At 37.0% G+C, this 18,815-nt stretch overlaps 1 protein-coding gene across 1 annotated transcript in view; it reads left to right on the top strand.

The window, feature by feature from the left end:
• The window catches only part of PRTFDC1 (phosphoribosyl transferase domain containing 1), a 51,345-nt gene extending 32,741 nt beyond the window's left edge, over positions 1 to 18,604 (top strand). Inside the window, exons 7-10 of the mRNA XM_053713935.1 lie at positions 7,838 to 7,920; positions 8,230 to 8,276; positions 15,540 to 15,616; positions 18,181 to 18,604. Of these exons, the coding sequence (XP_053569910.1) occupies positions 7,838 to 7,920; positions 8,230 to 8,276; positions 15,540 to 15,616; positions 18,181 to 18,228 (255 nt within the window). The 3' untranslated portion in view covers positions 18,229 to 18,604. The remainder of the gene's footprint in view (positions 1 to 7,837; positions 7,921 to 8,229; positions 8,277 to 15,539; positions 15,617 to 18,180) is intronic.
• The last annotated feature ends 211 nt before the right edge of the window (positions 18,605 to 18,815 follow it).

The following is an 18,815-nucleotide window of genomic DNA, read 5'->3' on the forward strand; positions in this document are numbered from 1 at the left end:
AAAGCAACTTCATTTGTTTTAACAGATCGCCGTTTTTAGCTCCTACAGCAGCCCCTGGCTAAAGAAAAATTAGCCAATAGCCATGCGGTAAATCCGGCTTGGCGCCCATGGGAGCCGGATTTACCGCACGGCTATTAGCTAAGAGGTGAAAACGTCACCTCTTAGCAAAAAAACAGAATTTATGCTTACCTGATAAATTACTTTCTCCAACGGTGTGTCCGGTCCACGGCGTCATCCTTACTTGTGGGAATATCTCTTCCCCAACAGGAAATGGCAAAGAGTCCCAGCAAAGCTGGCCATATAGTCCCTCCTAGGCTCCGCCCACCCCAGTCATTCGATCGACGGACAGGAGGAAAAATATAGGAGAAACCATATGGTACCGTGGTGACTGTAGTTAGAGAAAATAATTCATCAGACCTGATTAAAAAACCAGGGCGGGCCGTGGACCGGACACACCGTTGGAGAAAGTAATTTATCAGGTAAGCATAAATTCTGTTTTCTCCAACATTGGTGTGTCCGGTCCACGGCGTCATCCTTACTTGTGGGAACCAATACCAAAGCTTTAGGACACGGATGAAGGGAGGGAGCAAATCAGGTTACCTAAACGGAAGGCACCACGGCTTGCAAAACCTTTCTCCCAAAAATAGCCTCCGAAGAAGCAAAAGTATCAAATTTGTAAAATTTGGCAAAAGTGTGCAGTGAAGACCAAGTCGCTGCCTTACATATCTGATCAACAGAAGCCTCGTTCTTGAAGGCCCATGTGGAAGCCACAGCCCTAGTGGAGTGAGCTGTGATTCTTTCAGGAGGCTGCCATCCGGCAGTCTCGTAAGCCAATCGGATGATGCTTTTAAGCCAAAAGGAAAGAGAGGTAGAAGTCGCTTTTTGACCTCTCCTTTTACCAGAATAGACAACAAACAGAGAAGATGTTTGTCTGAAATCTTTTGTAGCTTCTAAATAGAATTTTAGAGCACGGACTACGTCCAAATTGTGTAACAAACGTTCCTTCTTTGAAACTGGATTCGGACACAAAGAAGGTACAACTATCTCCTTGTTAATATTTTTGTTAGAAACAACCTTTGGAAGAAAAACAGGCTTAGTACGCAAAACCACCTTATCTGCATGGAACACCAGATAGGGCGGAGAACACTGCAGAGCAGATAACTATGAAACTCTTCTAGCAGAAGAAATAGCAACCAAAAACAAAACTTTCCAAGATAATAACTTAATATCTATGGAATGTAGAGGTTCAAACGGAACCCCTTGAAGAACTGAAAGAACTAGATTTAAACTCCAGGGAGGAGTCAAAGGTCTGTAAACAGGCTTGATCCTAACCAGAGCCTGAACAAATGCTTGAACATCTGGCATAGCTGCCAGTCGTTTGTGTAGTAAGACAGATAAAGCAGAAATCTGTCCCTTTAGAGAACTCGCAGATAATCCTTTATCCAAACCTTCTTGCAGAAAGGAAAGAATCTTAGGAATTTTTACCTTATTCCAAGGGAATCCCTGGGATTCACACCAGCAGATATATCTTTTCCATATTTTATGGTAAATCTTTCTAGTTACCGGTTTTCTGGCCTGAACCAGAGTATCAATCACCGAATCTGAAAACCCACGCTTTGATAGAATCAAGCGTTCAATCTCCAAGCCGTCAGCTGGAGGGAGACCAGATTTGGATGTTCGAATGGACCCTGAACAAGAAGGTCCTGTCTCAAAGGTAGATTCCATGGTGGAACCGATGACATATTCACCAGGTCTGCATACCAAGTCCTGCGTGGCCACGCAGGAGCTATCAAGATCACCGAGACCCTCTCCTGTTTGATCCTGGCTACAAGCCTGGGAATGAGAGGAAACGGTGGAAACACATAAGCTAGGTTGAAGGTCCAAGGCGCTACTAGTGCATCCACTAGAGTCGCCTTGGGATCCCTGGATCTGGACCCGTAGCAAGGAACCTTGAAGTTCTGACGAGACGCCATCAGATCCATGTCTGGAATGCCCCATAATTGAGTCAACTGGGCAAAAATCTCCGGGTGGAGTTCCCACTCCCCCGGATGGAATGTCTGACGACTCAGATAATCCGCTTCCCAGTTTTCCACACCTGGGATGTGGATCGCAGATAGATGGCAGGAGTGATCCTCCGCCCATTGTATTATTTTGGTCACTTCTTTCATCGCTAGGGAACTCCTTGTTCCCCCCTGATGATTGATATACGCAACTGTCGTCATGTTGTCTGATTGGAATCTTATGAATCTGGCCTTTGCAAGCTGAGGCCAAGCCCTGAGAGCATTGAATATCGCTCTTAGTTCCAGAATGTTTATCGGGAGAAGAGACTCTTCCCGAGACCATAGTCCCTGAGCTTTCAGGGATTCCCAGACCGCGCCCCAGCCCACTAGACTGGCGTCGGCCATGACAATGACCCACTCTGGTCTGCGGAAGCTCATTCCCTGGGATAGATGGTCCAGGGTCAGCCACCAACGGAGTGAATCTCTGGTCTTCTGATCTACTTGGATCACTGGAAACAAGTCTGTATAGTCTCCATTCCACAGTTTGAGCATGCACAGTTGTAATGGTCTTAGATGAATTCGTGCAAAAGGAACTATGTCCATTGCTGCAACCATCAACCCTACTACTTCCATGCACTGAGCTATGGAAGGAAGTGGAACAGAATGAAGAACTTGACAAGCGCTTAGAAGTTTTGACTTTCTGACATCTGTCAGAAAAGTCCTCATTTCTAAGGAATCTATTATTGTTCCCAAGAAGGGAACTCTTGTTGACGGAGACAGAGAACTTTTTTCTATGTTCACCTTCCATCCGTGAGATCTGAGAAAGGCCAGAACGATGTCTGTATGAGCCTTTGCTTTTGAAAGGGACGACGCTTGTATTAGAATGTCGTCCAAGTACGGTACTACTGCAATGCCCCTCGATCTTAGAACCGCTAGAAGGGACCCGAGTACCTTTGTGAAAATCCTTGGAGCAGTGGCTAATCCGAATGGGAGGGCCACAAACTGGTAATGTCTGTCCAGAAAGGCGAACCTTTTGGAACTGATGATGTTCTTTGTGGATAGGAATATGTAGGTACGCATCCTTTAGATCCACGGTAGTCATAAATTGACCTTCCTGGATAGTGGGCAGAATCGTTCGAATGGTTTCCATTTTGAACGATGGTACCCTGAGAAATTTGTTTAGGATCTTTAAATCCAGAATTGGTCTGAAGGTTCCCTCTTTTTTGGGAACTACGAACAGATTTGAGTAAAATCCCATTCCTTGTTCCGTCATTGGAACAGGGTGTATCACTCCCATCTTTAACAGGTCTTCTACACAATGTAAGAACGCCTGTCTCTTTATTTGGTTTAAGGATAAGTGAGACATGTGGAACCTTCCCCTTGGGGGTAGTTCCCTGAATTCCAGAAGATAACCCTGAGAAACTATTTCTAGTGCCCAGGGATCCTGAACATCTCTTGCCCAAGCCTGAGCAAAGAGAGAGAGTCTGCCCCCTACTAGATCCGGTCCCGGATCGGGGGCTACTCCTTCATGCTGTTTAGTTAGCAGCAGCAGGCTTCTTGGCCTGCTTACCCTTGTTCCAGCCTTGCATAGGTTTCCAGGCTGGTTTGGGCTGTGAGGCATTACCCTCTTGCTTAGAGGATGCAGAACTAGAGGCCAGTCCGTTCCTGAAATTGCGAAAGGAACGAAAATTAGACTTATTCTTGGCCTTGAAAGGCCTATCTTGTGGAAGGGCGTGGCCCTTTCCCCCAGTGATGTCTGAGATAATCTCTTTCAATTCTGGCCCAAAGAGAGTTTTACCTTTGAAGGGGATGTTAAGCAATTTTGTCTTGGATGATACATCCGCTGACCAAGACTTCAGCCAAAGCACTCTGCGCGCCACAATTGCAAACCCTGAATTTTTCGCCGCTAATCTAGCTAATTGCAAAGCGGCATCTAGAATAAAAGAGTTAGCCAACTTAAGTGCGTGAACTCTGTCCATAACCTCCTCATATGGAGTCTCTCTACTGAGCGACTTTTCTAGTTCCTCAAACCAGAACCACGCTGCTGTAGTGACAGGAACAATGCACGAAATGGGTTGTAGAAGGTAACCTTGCTGTACAAAAATCTTTTTAAGCAAACCTTCCAATTTTTTATCCATAGGATCTTTGAAAGCACAACTATCCTCGATAGGAATAGTAGTTCGCTTGTTTAGAGTAGAAACTGCCCCCTCGACCTTAGGAACTGTCTGCCATAAGTCCTTTCTGGGGTCGACCATAGGAAATAATTTCTTAAATATATGGGGGGGAACAAAAGGTATGCCGGGCTTCTCCCACTCCTTATTCACTATGTCCGCCACCCGCTTGGGTATAGGAAAAGCGTCGGGGTGCACCGGAACCTCTAGAAACTTGTCCATTTTGCATAATTTCTCTGGAATGACCAAGTTGTCACAATCATCCAGAGTAGATAACACCTCCTTAAGCAGTGCGCGGAGATGTTCTAATTTAAATTTAAATGTCACAACATCAGGTTCAGCTTGTTGAGAAATTTTTCCTGAATCAGAAATTTCCCCATCTGACAAAACCTCCCTCATGGCCACTTCAGATTGGTGTGAGGGTATGACAGAACAATTATCATCAGCGCCCTCCTGCTCTTCAGTGTTTAAAACAGAGCAATCACGCTTTCTCTGATATGCAGGCATTTTGGATAAAATATTTGCTATGGAGTTATCCATTACAGCCGTCAATTGTTGCATGGTAATAAGCATTGGCGCGCTAGATGTACTAGGGGCCTACTGCGTGGGCAAAACTGGTGTAGACACAGTAGGAGATGATGTAGTATCATGTCTACTCCCCTCATCTGAGGAATCATCTTGGGCAATTTCATTATCTGTGGCAGTACTGTCCTTACTTTGTTTGGACGCTATGGCACAATTATCACACAATTTTGAATGGGGAGACACATTGGCTTTCATACATATAGAACATAGCTTATCCGAAGGCACAGACATGTTAAACAGGCTTGAACTTGTCAATAAAGCACAAAAAACGTTTTAAAACAAAACCGTTACTGTCTCTTTAAATACTATATGGCCAGCTTTGCTGGGACTCTTTGCCATTTCCTGTTGGGGAAGAGATATTCCCACAAGTAAGGATGACGCCGTGGACCGGACACACCAATGTTGGAGAAATGTTTTTTAGCCGTGTGCTGCTGTAGCAGCTAAGAATGGCGATCGGTTAAAACAAATAAAGGAGCTTTCTACATGAAGTATCTTATACTTCATGAATAAAAGTCCCCTTTATTTGTTTCAAAAGTCAATCCTAGCGTTTATTAAACGCTAGGATTTACTTTCACTTTAAGTTGTTCCACTATGCCATCCTTATTAAACTAATAAGAGCGTGTTTATACTAATTAAAATTACGGACCATGCTAATCAGCATTTATTTAGCATAAATAATTATACACCATAACTCAGAAACTTAAGCTGCTAGGACTGATTTTAAATTATTATTTGTCCCAAATAAAATTCAAAAGAACTCTATATCGGCTAAATTTATTTTTAAAGAGATAGAATGGTCAAATTGAAATGGGCATTTAAATTTGAAATAGAAACATTTTTGCAATATACTTCCATTAGCAGAAATGCTTCTAGTAAAACTTATTACTGTTTTTAAGCGAGATACTTGCATATCCTGTGAGGGCTCATGCACCAGTATTCAATTACCACACCTTCGCAGAGAGTCGGCTGTTCTTGTATGACACAAATTATGTCTTCACTGAAGGTGTTTGAATATTGGTGCTTTTCAATTTACTTCTGTTGTGAAATTTATTTATTTTTCTTGGTGTCCTTTGTTGAAAAGTATATCCTAGGTAAGCTCAAGAGCAGCAACACACGACTGGGAACTAGCTGATGATTGGTGGCTACACACATATGACTCCTGTCATTGGCTCACAAGATGTGTTCAGCTAGCTCCCAGTGTTGCATTTCTGCTCTGAAGCTGACTAACTATGGTCCCAATCCAGTAAAAGTCTCTGGGCTGTTAATATAAGAATACTCACCAGTACTTCTATTTCCCTGGTGGATTCTATAAAGCCATTTTTACTCTTAAAACCGATTGTCTCACTAATGGGCATATACTGCATTTTTGTATGGGAAGGAGATGAATACATCACAAAAGTGCAGAATGAAAATCGTAATTTAAAAATCATACAAAACAAATAATTGAACCATTCCCCCAAAAATACAATTTTTATTGTTAAAGTGCTTCAAAAAGAGTAACAGAATTGTTCACCAAAAGTTATATTTTATAAAAAATGAAAATTTTTTATTTAAATTAAACAGGAATAAATCATATTAAATATTCACAGCGTAAATCGTAATTTAAGTACACTAGATATGCAAAAATCACATCGAAATTTGTACAAAGCGTAATTGTTTTTTTCCGTAAAATGGGCTGAACATAACTTTCCATAGGTGTACAGTATATGAAATTGTCTCTCAAATCCCAGCGTAATTCTGTAAATATTTTGCCCCAAAAGATCTCACATTTTTTTCTCTCAAATTTAAAAGGTGGCGAGCTTTTATCAAATCATTCCAAAACACTAATTGCTCTGAAAAAAACCCTATGCATACGAAAATAACAGCGATTGTAAGGTTCAGTGCACAGAAAAAAGTGTAATCTGATTTGTATTAGGCATAATATTAAATTTAAACATACACTGGGTTCTCCCTGTGTGCTTTGTCCTCCATTGCAAACTTTTACATAGCAGAGAGCAATTTTTTTTATTTTATAGAATTCCATAAGGGCTCCACTGCGGTGTCTGAGGCGAAAACCACATCTAAGCTCCTACGTGTTAACCCTTTTGCAGGGCTGAAATACATATTTATATGCATTCAATTGTGCAATTATAAAATGATCACATATAATCATTGGCTCATCTGATGTGTTCAGCTGCTTCTTCAACAAAGAATACCAAGAGAATGAAGCAGTTTGATAATAGAAATGAAGTGGAAAGTGAATTAAAATGATTTGCTCTATCTGAATTATAAAATAAAGTGTTGGCTTTGTATGTCCCTTTAAAAAGCACCTACAGGTATGTAACATACACCCCTATTCTAATCATCCCCAAAATTTAGAATGGATTATTTTTTACACCCCAAAAACAATTCTTAGAAAGATGACAATTTCTTGAAAACAACCTTTTCTTATTACCAAACAACTACAAACGCAAATTTTAGTGCATTTTAATTACATACAAAATTATACAGTTACACTTAGTGATTATCTTAAAATGCACAATTCACTGACAAAAAAATTCAACGAAGGGCGTGCAATTGGTTGCTCTAGGTAGGTAAATTATAATCTGTATTGAAGTGTTATCCTCTAATCTGTAGTTACCGAAAATAAACCTATATGGCTATAATGACTGGAAGTATTTGTAAACTTATGTTTTAATGAAGATTGAGATGACAACAAAATGTATTAGTATACTGTGGCTGCATATGTAGTATTTGGTTAAAGTGTAATTAGCTAGCATTCTTATTTACTTCTTAATGGGACATTAAACACTAAATTAATAAAAGTTGGATATAATTATATATAAAGAGCAATGATTATACTGAGAATAATATGTAATGTATTTTTAGATATTGAAGAAATACGTGTCAAATTTAAGTCCGCCATGTTGTAACTTAAGTTTACTTAGGTTTAAAGGCTTGTTATATTATCTTTTTTTTTTCCTGAGGCCAGTTAGGGACAAATGTAAATGTTCTAGGAGAGTAAAAAGCTCACAATGTTTAATGCTGTTTTATTATTATGTTAGCCATGATCATATTGTTTATAAATGTCTTCTTGTATAGGACATTATTGGAACTGGAAGGACAATGAAGGCTCTTCTCAGTCACATAGACAAGTACGAGCCCAAAATGGTGAAAGTGGCTAGGTTTGTATCTACAAGTATTTTGAAGTAGCATAAAAGATCTTAGCTGTGTTATGGTGAAAGCAACTCCTGCATATTCAATAATATCTTTACTACAGTCTTGATTTACAATGTCTTCAACCATCCCTGGCACCTAATTGAGTTTCTAGAGTAGGCATCATTTTATTAAAATGAACCTAGGATGATACCATTTTATTCATTATCTCTTGAGACTTTCACTAAAATGGCTTCCAATAAAAGATAATTAGATTAAAATGTATTTGCTAACTAGTAAAATAGATTATGAACACATTTTTTTTATTTTATTTAAAGTTTGCTGGTGAAAAGGTCTTCTGGAAACAACACATATAGGCCGGACTGTAAGTATTTCACAACCATTAGAAAATATCGAGTAGGAATATGGCTTAAAGGGACAGTTCACCCAAAAACTTTCTCCCCTTTAAATTATTCCCAATGATCCTTTTTACCTGCTAGAGTGTATTAAATTGGTTGCAAGTAGCTCCTTTACTCATATTTCAGCATTTGAAATAGCTGATTTAGCTTGTGGTTTCCCAACCTATACTGAAAGTTTTGATACTGGCGTATACGCTATTGACAAGCCTAAGTATACACAGTCAGCAGAAGAGATTACACCCTCAGTGGGGGGCATGATAGTTAAGTAATACAATGATAATTTTCCATTGTTCTCTCTATGTATTGAGCTTTGGTGTTCCAGACAAATATAAGGTAAGGAAGCAAGTCTGTGTACATAAAAGTGATAACATAATGAGATCTGATATTACCTGAAGCTCAACCCATTGTAATAGGCTGTGGTTTCAAAGCACAAAATCAGCTACTTTAGATACACAAATAAACCCGAAAATGCAATTTCTCAAATATTTTATACTCTGCAGTTGGTATAACAAGTCATTTAAAATACATTTATGGAAAAACAATTTTACAGTGTACTGTCCCTTTAACCTTTTCTAAAAATAAAAAAATGTGTATGTGATGTATGGAGACATCTTAGTTATATGATCAATATAGACATTTCTTTTAAAGGGACATGAAACTCAACATTTAATCTATAAATAAAATGTTGTAGTAGGAAAAATAAAATAGCATTGCCATATACAGTCTTTATTTATTTTGCCTGCTTTTGCTGTAAAATGCCTCTGATTATTGTGCACTACCTCCAGAGGTGCTGGAGTACCTCCATCATGTTTAAACATACAGTATACACTCATTTTCATATAACTGCAATTAATAGACACTACTATAAAGAATAAGATGCACAGATACTGATATAAAAATCCAGTATAAAACTCTGTTTAAAACTTACTTAGAAGCTCCCAGTTTAGTTCTGTTAAAAAGGTAGCGGAAACACCGACTGCAAGTGGGGAATAAGACACTCCCCCTCCCCCCTTCCTTTGCATATGAAAATACTCTTTACACAAACAGGAGCAAGCTGGAAAAGGTATACGTCAGTATTCTCCTAAAACTTTGGGGCTTGGTTAGAGCAATGTTATTTAAAAATAAGCAAAACTATACATTTAAAAAAACAAAAACAAAAAACAACCTGTATGTGCTATTTAAATGGATCATCTACAAAACGTTTATGCAAAGAAAAATCTAGTGTATAATGTCCCTTTAAGCATTGTGACCTTTACATGAGCCTTCAACATGAGCCTTCAAAAGATGGATGTAACTAAACTTGTGAACTAATCTAACAATCACTATGGGTTTGAACCCATAGTGATTGTTAGATTAGTTCACAAGCTTAGTTACATCCATCTTTTATTGGCTATGAAAAAGGATAACAAGAATATGTATTCAACAAAGTATTTTAAGGGTCTATCCCTAAATTGTTCTTGATTTGCAAAACCTTGTAAATTGTTCAAAGTGACAGTGTTAACTTATTTAAAAAACATTTATTTAAATGTCAGTGCTTAATTGCTGATATATGCCATAATGAGTAATTACAGGATTCATAGAAGTGCTGCTAAAGTGCAATCTCAAAAAGGCAAAATGTAACACTTCAGATGGCATCCAAAAACTGTGCACCTCATTCACAACTTATTAGACGTGTGTAAAAATGTATTTTTTTTATTCATTTGTTGAACCAATAACAAATTTGTCCAAAATGTATTCATTAACTAAACCAACTAATGAATGAATATGAAAATTTGATTATTCCTTCATTTGTTTTCTCCATTCAGATGCTTTTTTATACATAACTATAATTATTTATACTGTGTCCTTCATTTGATTTGATGCATCTTTATGCAGGTTTAGAAAGTTTGGCAAGGTTAGGGGGTACTGATGATAAATTATTTGCCAAACAGCCACCAGCATAGAGGTGCGTGCTTTAATAAATGTCTTTCACAGATTTTGTTAATCTATGCCTCTGCTATTACTCAGCTCCTTACCTTTTCTGCATTACTGAAGAGCTACTTCATTTAAATATTTGTAAATGAAAAAATGACAATAATTGGGCTTGCCCAAAAAGCATCCCTTTTGTCAAAAGGAACTTTTTTAGGAAGGTTGGTAGTCAGTTCCTGGTATCAATAATATTAAAAGGAAATGGTCCCATAGTTCAACTAAATGTTAACCTATTAGTGCATAATTTATATTGCATCCAGCTAAAACATAAGAACATTTTTGTAAATACAAAAGTTCTCATCAGAGAATGGCTGGTTTCAAACAGGAGAAAGGGTTGAAGCAATAGGCAGTGGTAGACACAGCCAAATCATCTGTTGTATTCAGCTTGGCAGCTGCAGTGCTTGCTGCTCAGAGCAAGACTTTAACGTGTTTAACCCTTTTGAAAGGGTTAAACACACAGAGTTGGAGCCTCACTAATAAAACATTAAGTTTGAATTAGAGCAAATCATTTGTGTACTAAAATTTCCCTTTAAATTAAAATAGTTTCAACGAGGTAAAAAGTTATATATCATAATAAAGAGTGTAAACAAGTAATTAATTGCTCTTGTTAAAGGGCCAGCCTGAATAAAAACATTGAATGCTCTAATTTGGGGCCCATCAGTGCAACTAGTGTTGCTGACTTTGTGAGTTTTCATGGGAACAGCAATTGTCTAGAGCTCCCAAGTGATACTTTAACTATGTGTTTAACCCCTTTGAATTGAGCATGTAGGTTTTTTTTACTACAATGGTCCTTTTACAGTTCTTACGACCTCAGCAAACTCCAAGTCTTTAAACACAGTTTGTACAATATACATATAGCATCTTGCAATTTATGTTTATTTATATATTGATTTCATTTATTTTTTGACAAAAACAACATATATCCTTATTGTGAAATGTTTACTTTGTTCTAAAAGTGTTTTTAATTAATTACTTTGTGGACATACAGTTCAGATGAGACTTATACAAGATCTTCTACTCCAGATCTACCAATTCACAACCAATCTAATACAGGATGACTCTGACTACAGAGGGTAGTCAAAGGAGATCAGCCATAGACACAGACTTGAAAGGGACACACTGTGGTTGACAACTTCCACACCCAGAAAGCATCAGACTATATCAATCTAAGTTTACCATGAGACACTTACTTTTATTTACCTCCCTAGATTAATACACTGTGAACTTTTGCACGTGCTCAGTAGTCCCTGGTGCCTTAAAAAGTGTGCATAGTTGGAAATTAGACTGTGCACAATCTGATAAAGAAAGTACATTGGAAAGTTTCTTATAGCTGCATGCTGTATCTGATCCATGAAAGTTTAGTTTTGACTTTAGTGTCTCTTTAAAGGACCATTATAGTGAAAAAAAAATACTTGTTTTCATTTAACATGAAATCTTATCCTTATCTATGTAGTTAACCCCTTTTTAAATTTGTTAAATACATAGTTAAAGTACTGATCGGGACCCATAGAGAACTGCTGCTCTCGAACAAAAATTGCTGCTGACCCAATCAGCAGCCCTGGTTGCAAGACCCAGTTGAAGGAGTTAAACGCAGAGATTTTCAAGGTTGACAGTAATAAAATGACATGCTGTAATGAATGAGAGCTTGTCATTTTGACGGACCATTAAACAGTATAATTACATTATCAGAAATATATAATAAGAGATAATGCAACAGTACTCACTTTGAATTTCAAATGGGCAGTAGATATTTTTTCTGACAGATTTCAAAATGTAATCTATTTCCCTGCCCCCTGTATCATGTGACAGCATTCATAGAATCATAGACTATACTCTGTGCAGGTAGTGCCTCAGAAAGTGTGCCTATAAAAATATTGGTCACAAGGAAAGTAAGTTTCTGTCCTTAGAAAGCAGATGTGCAAGTTAGTTAGCAGATGTGCCACTTAGTTATTTCTCACTCCTGTTCTAAAGCTGAGGTTAGTACTTTGCATCAGAGATTTTTTTCATGTGAGGTAACCATAAAAATGATTCCATAAAACACCACAATTTCTTATGAGAAAAATGCAATAATTTTGGTCACTTTGAACAATCTTGCATTTATGGAGCAAATAAGTATAAATAAATATATTATTATAACATTTTAAAAGTACACTAAATTGTGATTGAAAAAATTGGTGACAATGCATATCCTTACCCAGTCCAAACTTGTAACTCGTTATTTTAACAAAATGTAAAAATAAATGAAACAGAAATCATCCTAAATAGGTTATCTTAAAATATAATTTATTTTTACACTCGGACCTATTTCAAACTCGGACCTATTTAACAATGACCTACATGAGATCTCTCATTTGAATTTGTAAGACTCTCCTCTTTAAAATTATGTTTTTCTTATCTCTCTAAGTTGTGTCATCCACTGCATTAAAGGGACACTGAACCCAAATTTTTTCTTTTGTGATTCAGATAGAGCATGCAAATTTAAGCAACTTTCTAATTTACTCTTATTATCAATTTTTCTTGTTCTCTTGCTTTCTTTATTTGAAAAAGAAGGCATCTAAGCAATTTTTTTGTTCAGGACCATGGAAAGCACTTGTTTATTGGTGGGTAAATTTATCCACCAATCAGCAAGAACAACACAGTGTGTTCACCGAAAGTGGGCCGGCATCTAAACTTACATTCTTGCATTTCAAATAAAGATACCAAGAGAATGAAGAGAATTTGATAATAGGAGTAAATTAGAAAGTTGCTTAAAATTGCATGCTCTATCTGAATCACGAAAGAAAAAATTTGGGTTCAGTGTCCCTTTAAAGTTTAAAATAGCTGCTAACAAACAAAGGCTATGGGGTCGATTTATCGTTTGCCGGACGGACATGATCCGCTGCAGCGGATCATGTCCACCCGACATCAATAAATGCCCTACAGCATACGCTGTCAGCATTTATCATTGCACAAGAACCTTTATCATTGCACAAGGCATTTATCATTGCACAATAAATTGTCCCCCATGCCACTCTAATAGATGACCAACTAGGTCTTATTGTTTAAAGGGACACTAAAGTAAAAAAATAACTTTATCTTTATTACAACTGATGAATTAAACTCCATCTAAAATATCACTAACATTCCAGATCTGATTTTAAAAAGGGGAGAGTTTACCGTCACTTTATTATCCCCATTACGGGCTAGATTACGAGTGGAGCACAAAATTAAGATAATGCGAGTGCGATATTTGCACTCCACTTGTAATACCAGCACACGCAAATGTGTACTGGTATTTAAAGTCCTCCAAGCTCGCGTTCACATAGCATGGAAGCTTTGCACTCAATAGAGCGCGCTTCCATACAGGGAGTGCAGAATTATTAGGCAAGTTGTATTTTTGAGGATTACTTTTATTATTGAACAACAACCATATTCTCAATGAACCCAAAAAACTCATTAATATCAAAGCTGAATAGTTTTGGAAGTACTTTTTAGTTTGTTTTTAGTTATAGCTATTTTAGGGGGATATCTGTGTGTGCAGGTGACTATTACTGTGCATAATTATTAGGCAACTTAACAAAAAACAAATATATACCCATTTCAATTATTTATTTTTACCAGTGAAAAAAATATAAAATCTCAACATTCACAAATATACATTTCTGACATTCAAAAACAAAACAAAAACAAATCAGTGACCAATATAGCCACCTTTCTTTGCAAGGACACTCAAAAGCCTGCCATCCATGGATTCTGTCAGTGTTTTGATCTGTTCACCATCAACATTGCGTGCAGCAGCAACCACAGCCTCCCAGACACTGTTCAGAGAGGTGTACTGTTTTCCCTCCTTGTAAATCTCACATTTGATGATGGACCACAGGTTCTCAATGGGGTTCAGATCAGGTGAACAAGGAGGCCATGTCATTAGATTTTCTTCTTTTATACCCTTTCTTGCCAGCCACGCTGTGGAGTACTTGGACGCGTGTGATGGAGCATTGTCCTGCATGAAAATCATGTTTTTCTTGAAGGATGCAGACTTCTTCCTGTACCACTGCTTGAAGAAGGTGTCTTCCAGAAACTGGCAGTAGGACTGGGAGTTGAGCTTGACTCCATCCTCAACCCGAAAAGGCCCCACAAGCTCATCTTTGATGATACCAGCCCAAAACAGTACTCCACCTCCACCTTGCTGGCGTCTGAGTCGGACTGGAGCTCTCTGCCCTTTACCAATCCAGCCACAGGCCCATCCATCTGGCCCATCAAGACTCACTCTCATTTCATCAGTCCATAAAACCTTAGAAAAATCAGTCTTGAGATATTTCTTGGCCCAGTCTTGACGTTTCAGCTTGTGTGTCTTGTTCAGTGGTGGTCGTCTTTCAGCCTTTCTTACCTTGGCCATGTCTCTGAGTATTGCACACCTTGTGCTTTTGGGCACTCCAGTGATGTTGCAGCTCTGAAATATGGCCAAACTGGTGGCAAGTGGCATCTTGGCAGCTGCACGCTTGACTTTTCTCAGTTCATGGGCAGTTATTTTGCGCCTTGGTTTTTCCACGCGCTTCTTGCGACCCTGTTGACTATTTTGAATGAAACGCTTGATTGTTCGATGATCACGCTTCAGAAGCTTTGCAATTTTAAGAGTGCTGCATCCCTCTGCAAGATATCTCACTATTTTTGACTTTTCTGAGCCTGACAAGTCCTTCTTTGGACCCATTTTGCCAAAGGAAAGGAAGTTGCCTAATAATTATGCACACCTGATATAGGGTGTTGATGTCATTAGACCACACCCCTTCTCATTACAGAGATGCACATCACCTAATATGCTTAATTGGTAGTAGGCTTTCGAGCCTATACAGCTTGGAGTAAGACAACATGCATAAAGAGGATGATGTGGTCAAAATACTCATTTGCCTAATAATTCTGCACTCCCTGTATATATTTAAACGGGGTGGCCGGAGTTCAGGGTATTTGAATTTCAGCATTAAAAAGTTATAGCGCATCTTTATAACAACTGATTAATTAAATTCCTCCTAAAATATCACTAACATTCCGGGTCTGTTTATACAAAGGGGAACGTTTACCATCACTTTAATTGCCGATATATATTATGAGTTGTATGTCCCTTTAAATTTGTTTAATAAATGTATCATCCGTTCATCATTGCTCCTGATGTTATATTGATATAGACAATGACTTTGACACCAGTGCTCTTTTTAATGTTCTCATATGAATGTATCTTTTTGTCTATTTTTTTTCTTATATCAAAAATGTTTTTTTATCATTGAAAGATACTGGATTTGAAATTCCCAACCTATTTGTCGTTGGCTACGCCTTAGATTATAATGAGCATTTTCGAGATCTTCATGTAAGTACATTTCATTTTCATTAGAAATATACAATACATGTTTTTAATAAAGAGATATGAAACCCAAACATTTTCTTTCATGATTCAGGTAGAACATGCAATTTAAAAAACGTTCCAATTTACTTTTATTATCTTATTTGCTTTGTTCTCTTGCTAGTCTATATTAAAAAGAAAACCTAGGTAGGCTTAGGAGCAGCAAAGCACTACTGGTAGTCTGCTGCACATTGGTGCTGCACATATGTCTCTTGTCATTGGTTTACCTGATGTGTTCAGCTAGCTCCCAGTAGTGCATTGTTGCTCCTTCAACAAAGGATAGTAAGAGAACAGAGCAAATTTGATCATAGAAATAAATTGGAAACTTGTTTAAAATTGCATTCTCTATCTGAATAATGAAAATAAAGATTTTGGGTTTCATGTCCCTTTTAATTACACAAGCCTAAAATAATAAATTTACCAGCAGCCAAATTATAATAGCTAACATCAATATCAGTGTTAGTTACAAGCTCTCAGCTAAGATTAAAAGCAAAACGCTCTCCGTATTCCGTATTGCACCAGCAGCTCTTGTGAGCTGCTGGTGCAACGCCACCCCTGCAGACTCGCGGCCAATGGGCCGCCAGCAGGGAGGTGTCAATCAACCCGATCGTACTCGATCGGGTTGAATTGTGGCGATCTATGTCCGCCTCATCAGAGCAGGCGGACAAGTTATAGAGCAGCGGTCTTTAGACCGCTGCTCTATAACTTGTGTTTCTGGCGAGTCTGAAGACTCGCCAGAAACACGGGCCCTCAAGCTCCATTCGGTGCTTGATAAATGGGCCTCTTAACCTTTATACAAGCTCTATAGTCGCTATAACCAGATGAGGTATATGGTTTTAGGGTTTAATATTCTATACTTTCATATAATAGAGATACACCTATGTCATCACAATATATATATATATATATATACAGGTGTATTCTAGGTCACGCACCTTATCATGAGCAACATTGCTAAATAAAACTTTTGCACAAGCTTTGTGAGTCCGGAGTTCCAGTTCTTCCTAATTTGGATGCTGAGTTGTATTTTATACACATAGTACTGCAAAACTCCAGTAAGAATGCTTTCAAAAACAGAAATGTTAATAGTTTGTTATTAATTAACAAAATGCATAGTGAGTGAACAGAAGAAAAGTCTAAATCAAATCAAAATTTATTGTGACCTATATATGCATATAAATATATAAATATATATATATATATATATATATATATATATATATATATATATATATATATATATATATATATATATATATAAATGTGTATATGTATACTTTTTTTCTTTTTTTACCCAGCTTTCATGGAATAAATGTTTACAAGATACTTTTATTAGGTCCCAACTAACACAATGTAAAACTGTATTAACCTGAGCGAAAAGTCACTGCTAGAACATCAAATCTTCTGAACATCAAACCTATACATTCTTTGTGTATTTTTTTTTATCTACATTTAGGGATTCTTTGTTCAGCTGTTACTCAATAACCTTGTTTCTCTCCCCTTACTATACAATGATATCAGCTATTTCTGTTTGTATCTTGACATTAATTATAATGTTATTGTTGGTAAAAGGTTTTACTCTAACTTACAATGGCTGTATTATATATATATATTAAATACTCAAAAGAAGGTTAAACCAACAGGGAGAGGCAAAAAAACAGCATATACCCTCCACTGTTGATTTAAAAGTATACCCTTATCTGGCACAAAACTAATAAAGTCATATTAAGAAAATCAGTTAGAATACCACCAACGATTGCTTTTAGACACATCATTTAATATTATAGCACTTACATAAATGCTGTTCAGTAGCTACCAAATATCAACATCAAAATATTGCTGAATATAAGCCACCTCAGCGGTATTGAAAACTCACACAGTCACAGCAGAAAAATTATTATATTGAAGGGTACCCTTAAGTAAAAAAATATTATTATAGGGAGCTCCCTATTGATAAATTGCATCTCTTCACCGGTATCGGTTTAAGTAAAACCACAAAGGAATTTCAGTGGTAATAAACTCCGCATCCACAGGGGTCAGTAAAAGTCCTTAATTCAGCTGTAACCCCAGTAAGTAAGCAAGCAGGGAAGCGGTTAAAGCAGTCTCCTCCAGATAATATGTATTCAGTCTGTTGTAAAGCACATGATAGGGTATAGGCAGGGTAGGTTACAACACATGACTCTCACCCGATGTTGTAAACTGGCGATTAATATGTCCGTAGCAGAGGCTCAGTGTGTGACTCACCTTACCTTCTTACCCTATACACCTTACCCTATATATATATATATATATATATATATATATATATATATATATATATATATATATTTCATATACATTTTGTGGTTCACACATACCAACTACTTTTTTAATAAATCAACCCATTTGCACGTTTTATCGAATGTGCTGTATTTGGCACTTACACTCAATAATAGTCAAGGAAAAATCTGTATTAATCTCAGTTATTGAGCAGCTGTTGTTGGATGTGATTATGAAAGTGTTGTAAATTAGTATTGTTATTTGTTTTTCAGCATATTTGTATCATCAATGAAAAAGGTAAAGAAAAATACAAGGTGTAGCCAGGATACTGATTTTGTGAAGAGGAAAAAGCTGTTTTGATTACAAATTATCAAGAACATTTTTTGTAGCATTGTGTAGAATTTTTGGTACAATTTTTGTACATTTTGGTATATTTTCTATGTTTTGTTTTTTTGTTGTTGTTTTTTTTTTAATAAAGCATTTTTCCTTCTATTAACTTTTTACTTGTTAATACATTTATAATTATAATTTAGTAACTGTATTGCAGTCACACTGTGGTAAGATTTAACCCTTTTTAACCCTTTTACTACCAGTAATTTTAGAGAAAAACTACCGGAGAATATTTAACATTTTTGCTATGTCACTAATTACAAAGAAATAAAGCCTTTGTTTGTTTGTTTTTATTTACCTATGAAATTTATATATTTTTTGGCATAAACGGAGCTTTCAGTGGATAACTTTCAACTAGCTATTTATTCACAGAATTAAGAAATTATAGTAAATTTGCTCCCAAAAAAGTAAAAAAAAAGTATATATAATATAAATTATCACATTCCCCAAGAACCTGTAGCTTTCTAACTGTAGAAAAAAAAATCTCAAAATTTGTTCATTGGCACCCTCTGATTCA

Source organism: Bombina bombina, chromosome 5 (assembly GCF_027579735.1).
Source record: "Bombina bombina isolate aBomBom1 chromosome 5, aBomBom1.pri, whole genome shotgun sequence".
NCBI lineage: Eukaryota > Metazoa > Chordata > Amphibia > Anura > Bombinatoridae > Bombina > Bombina bombina.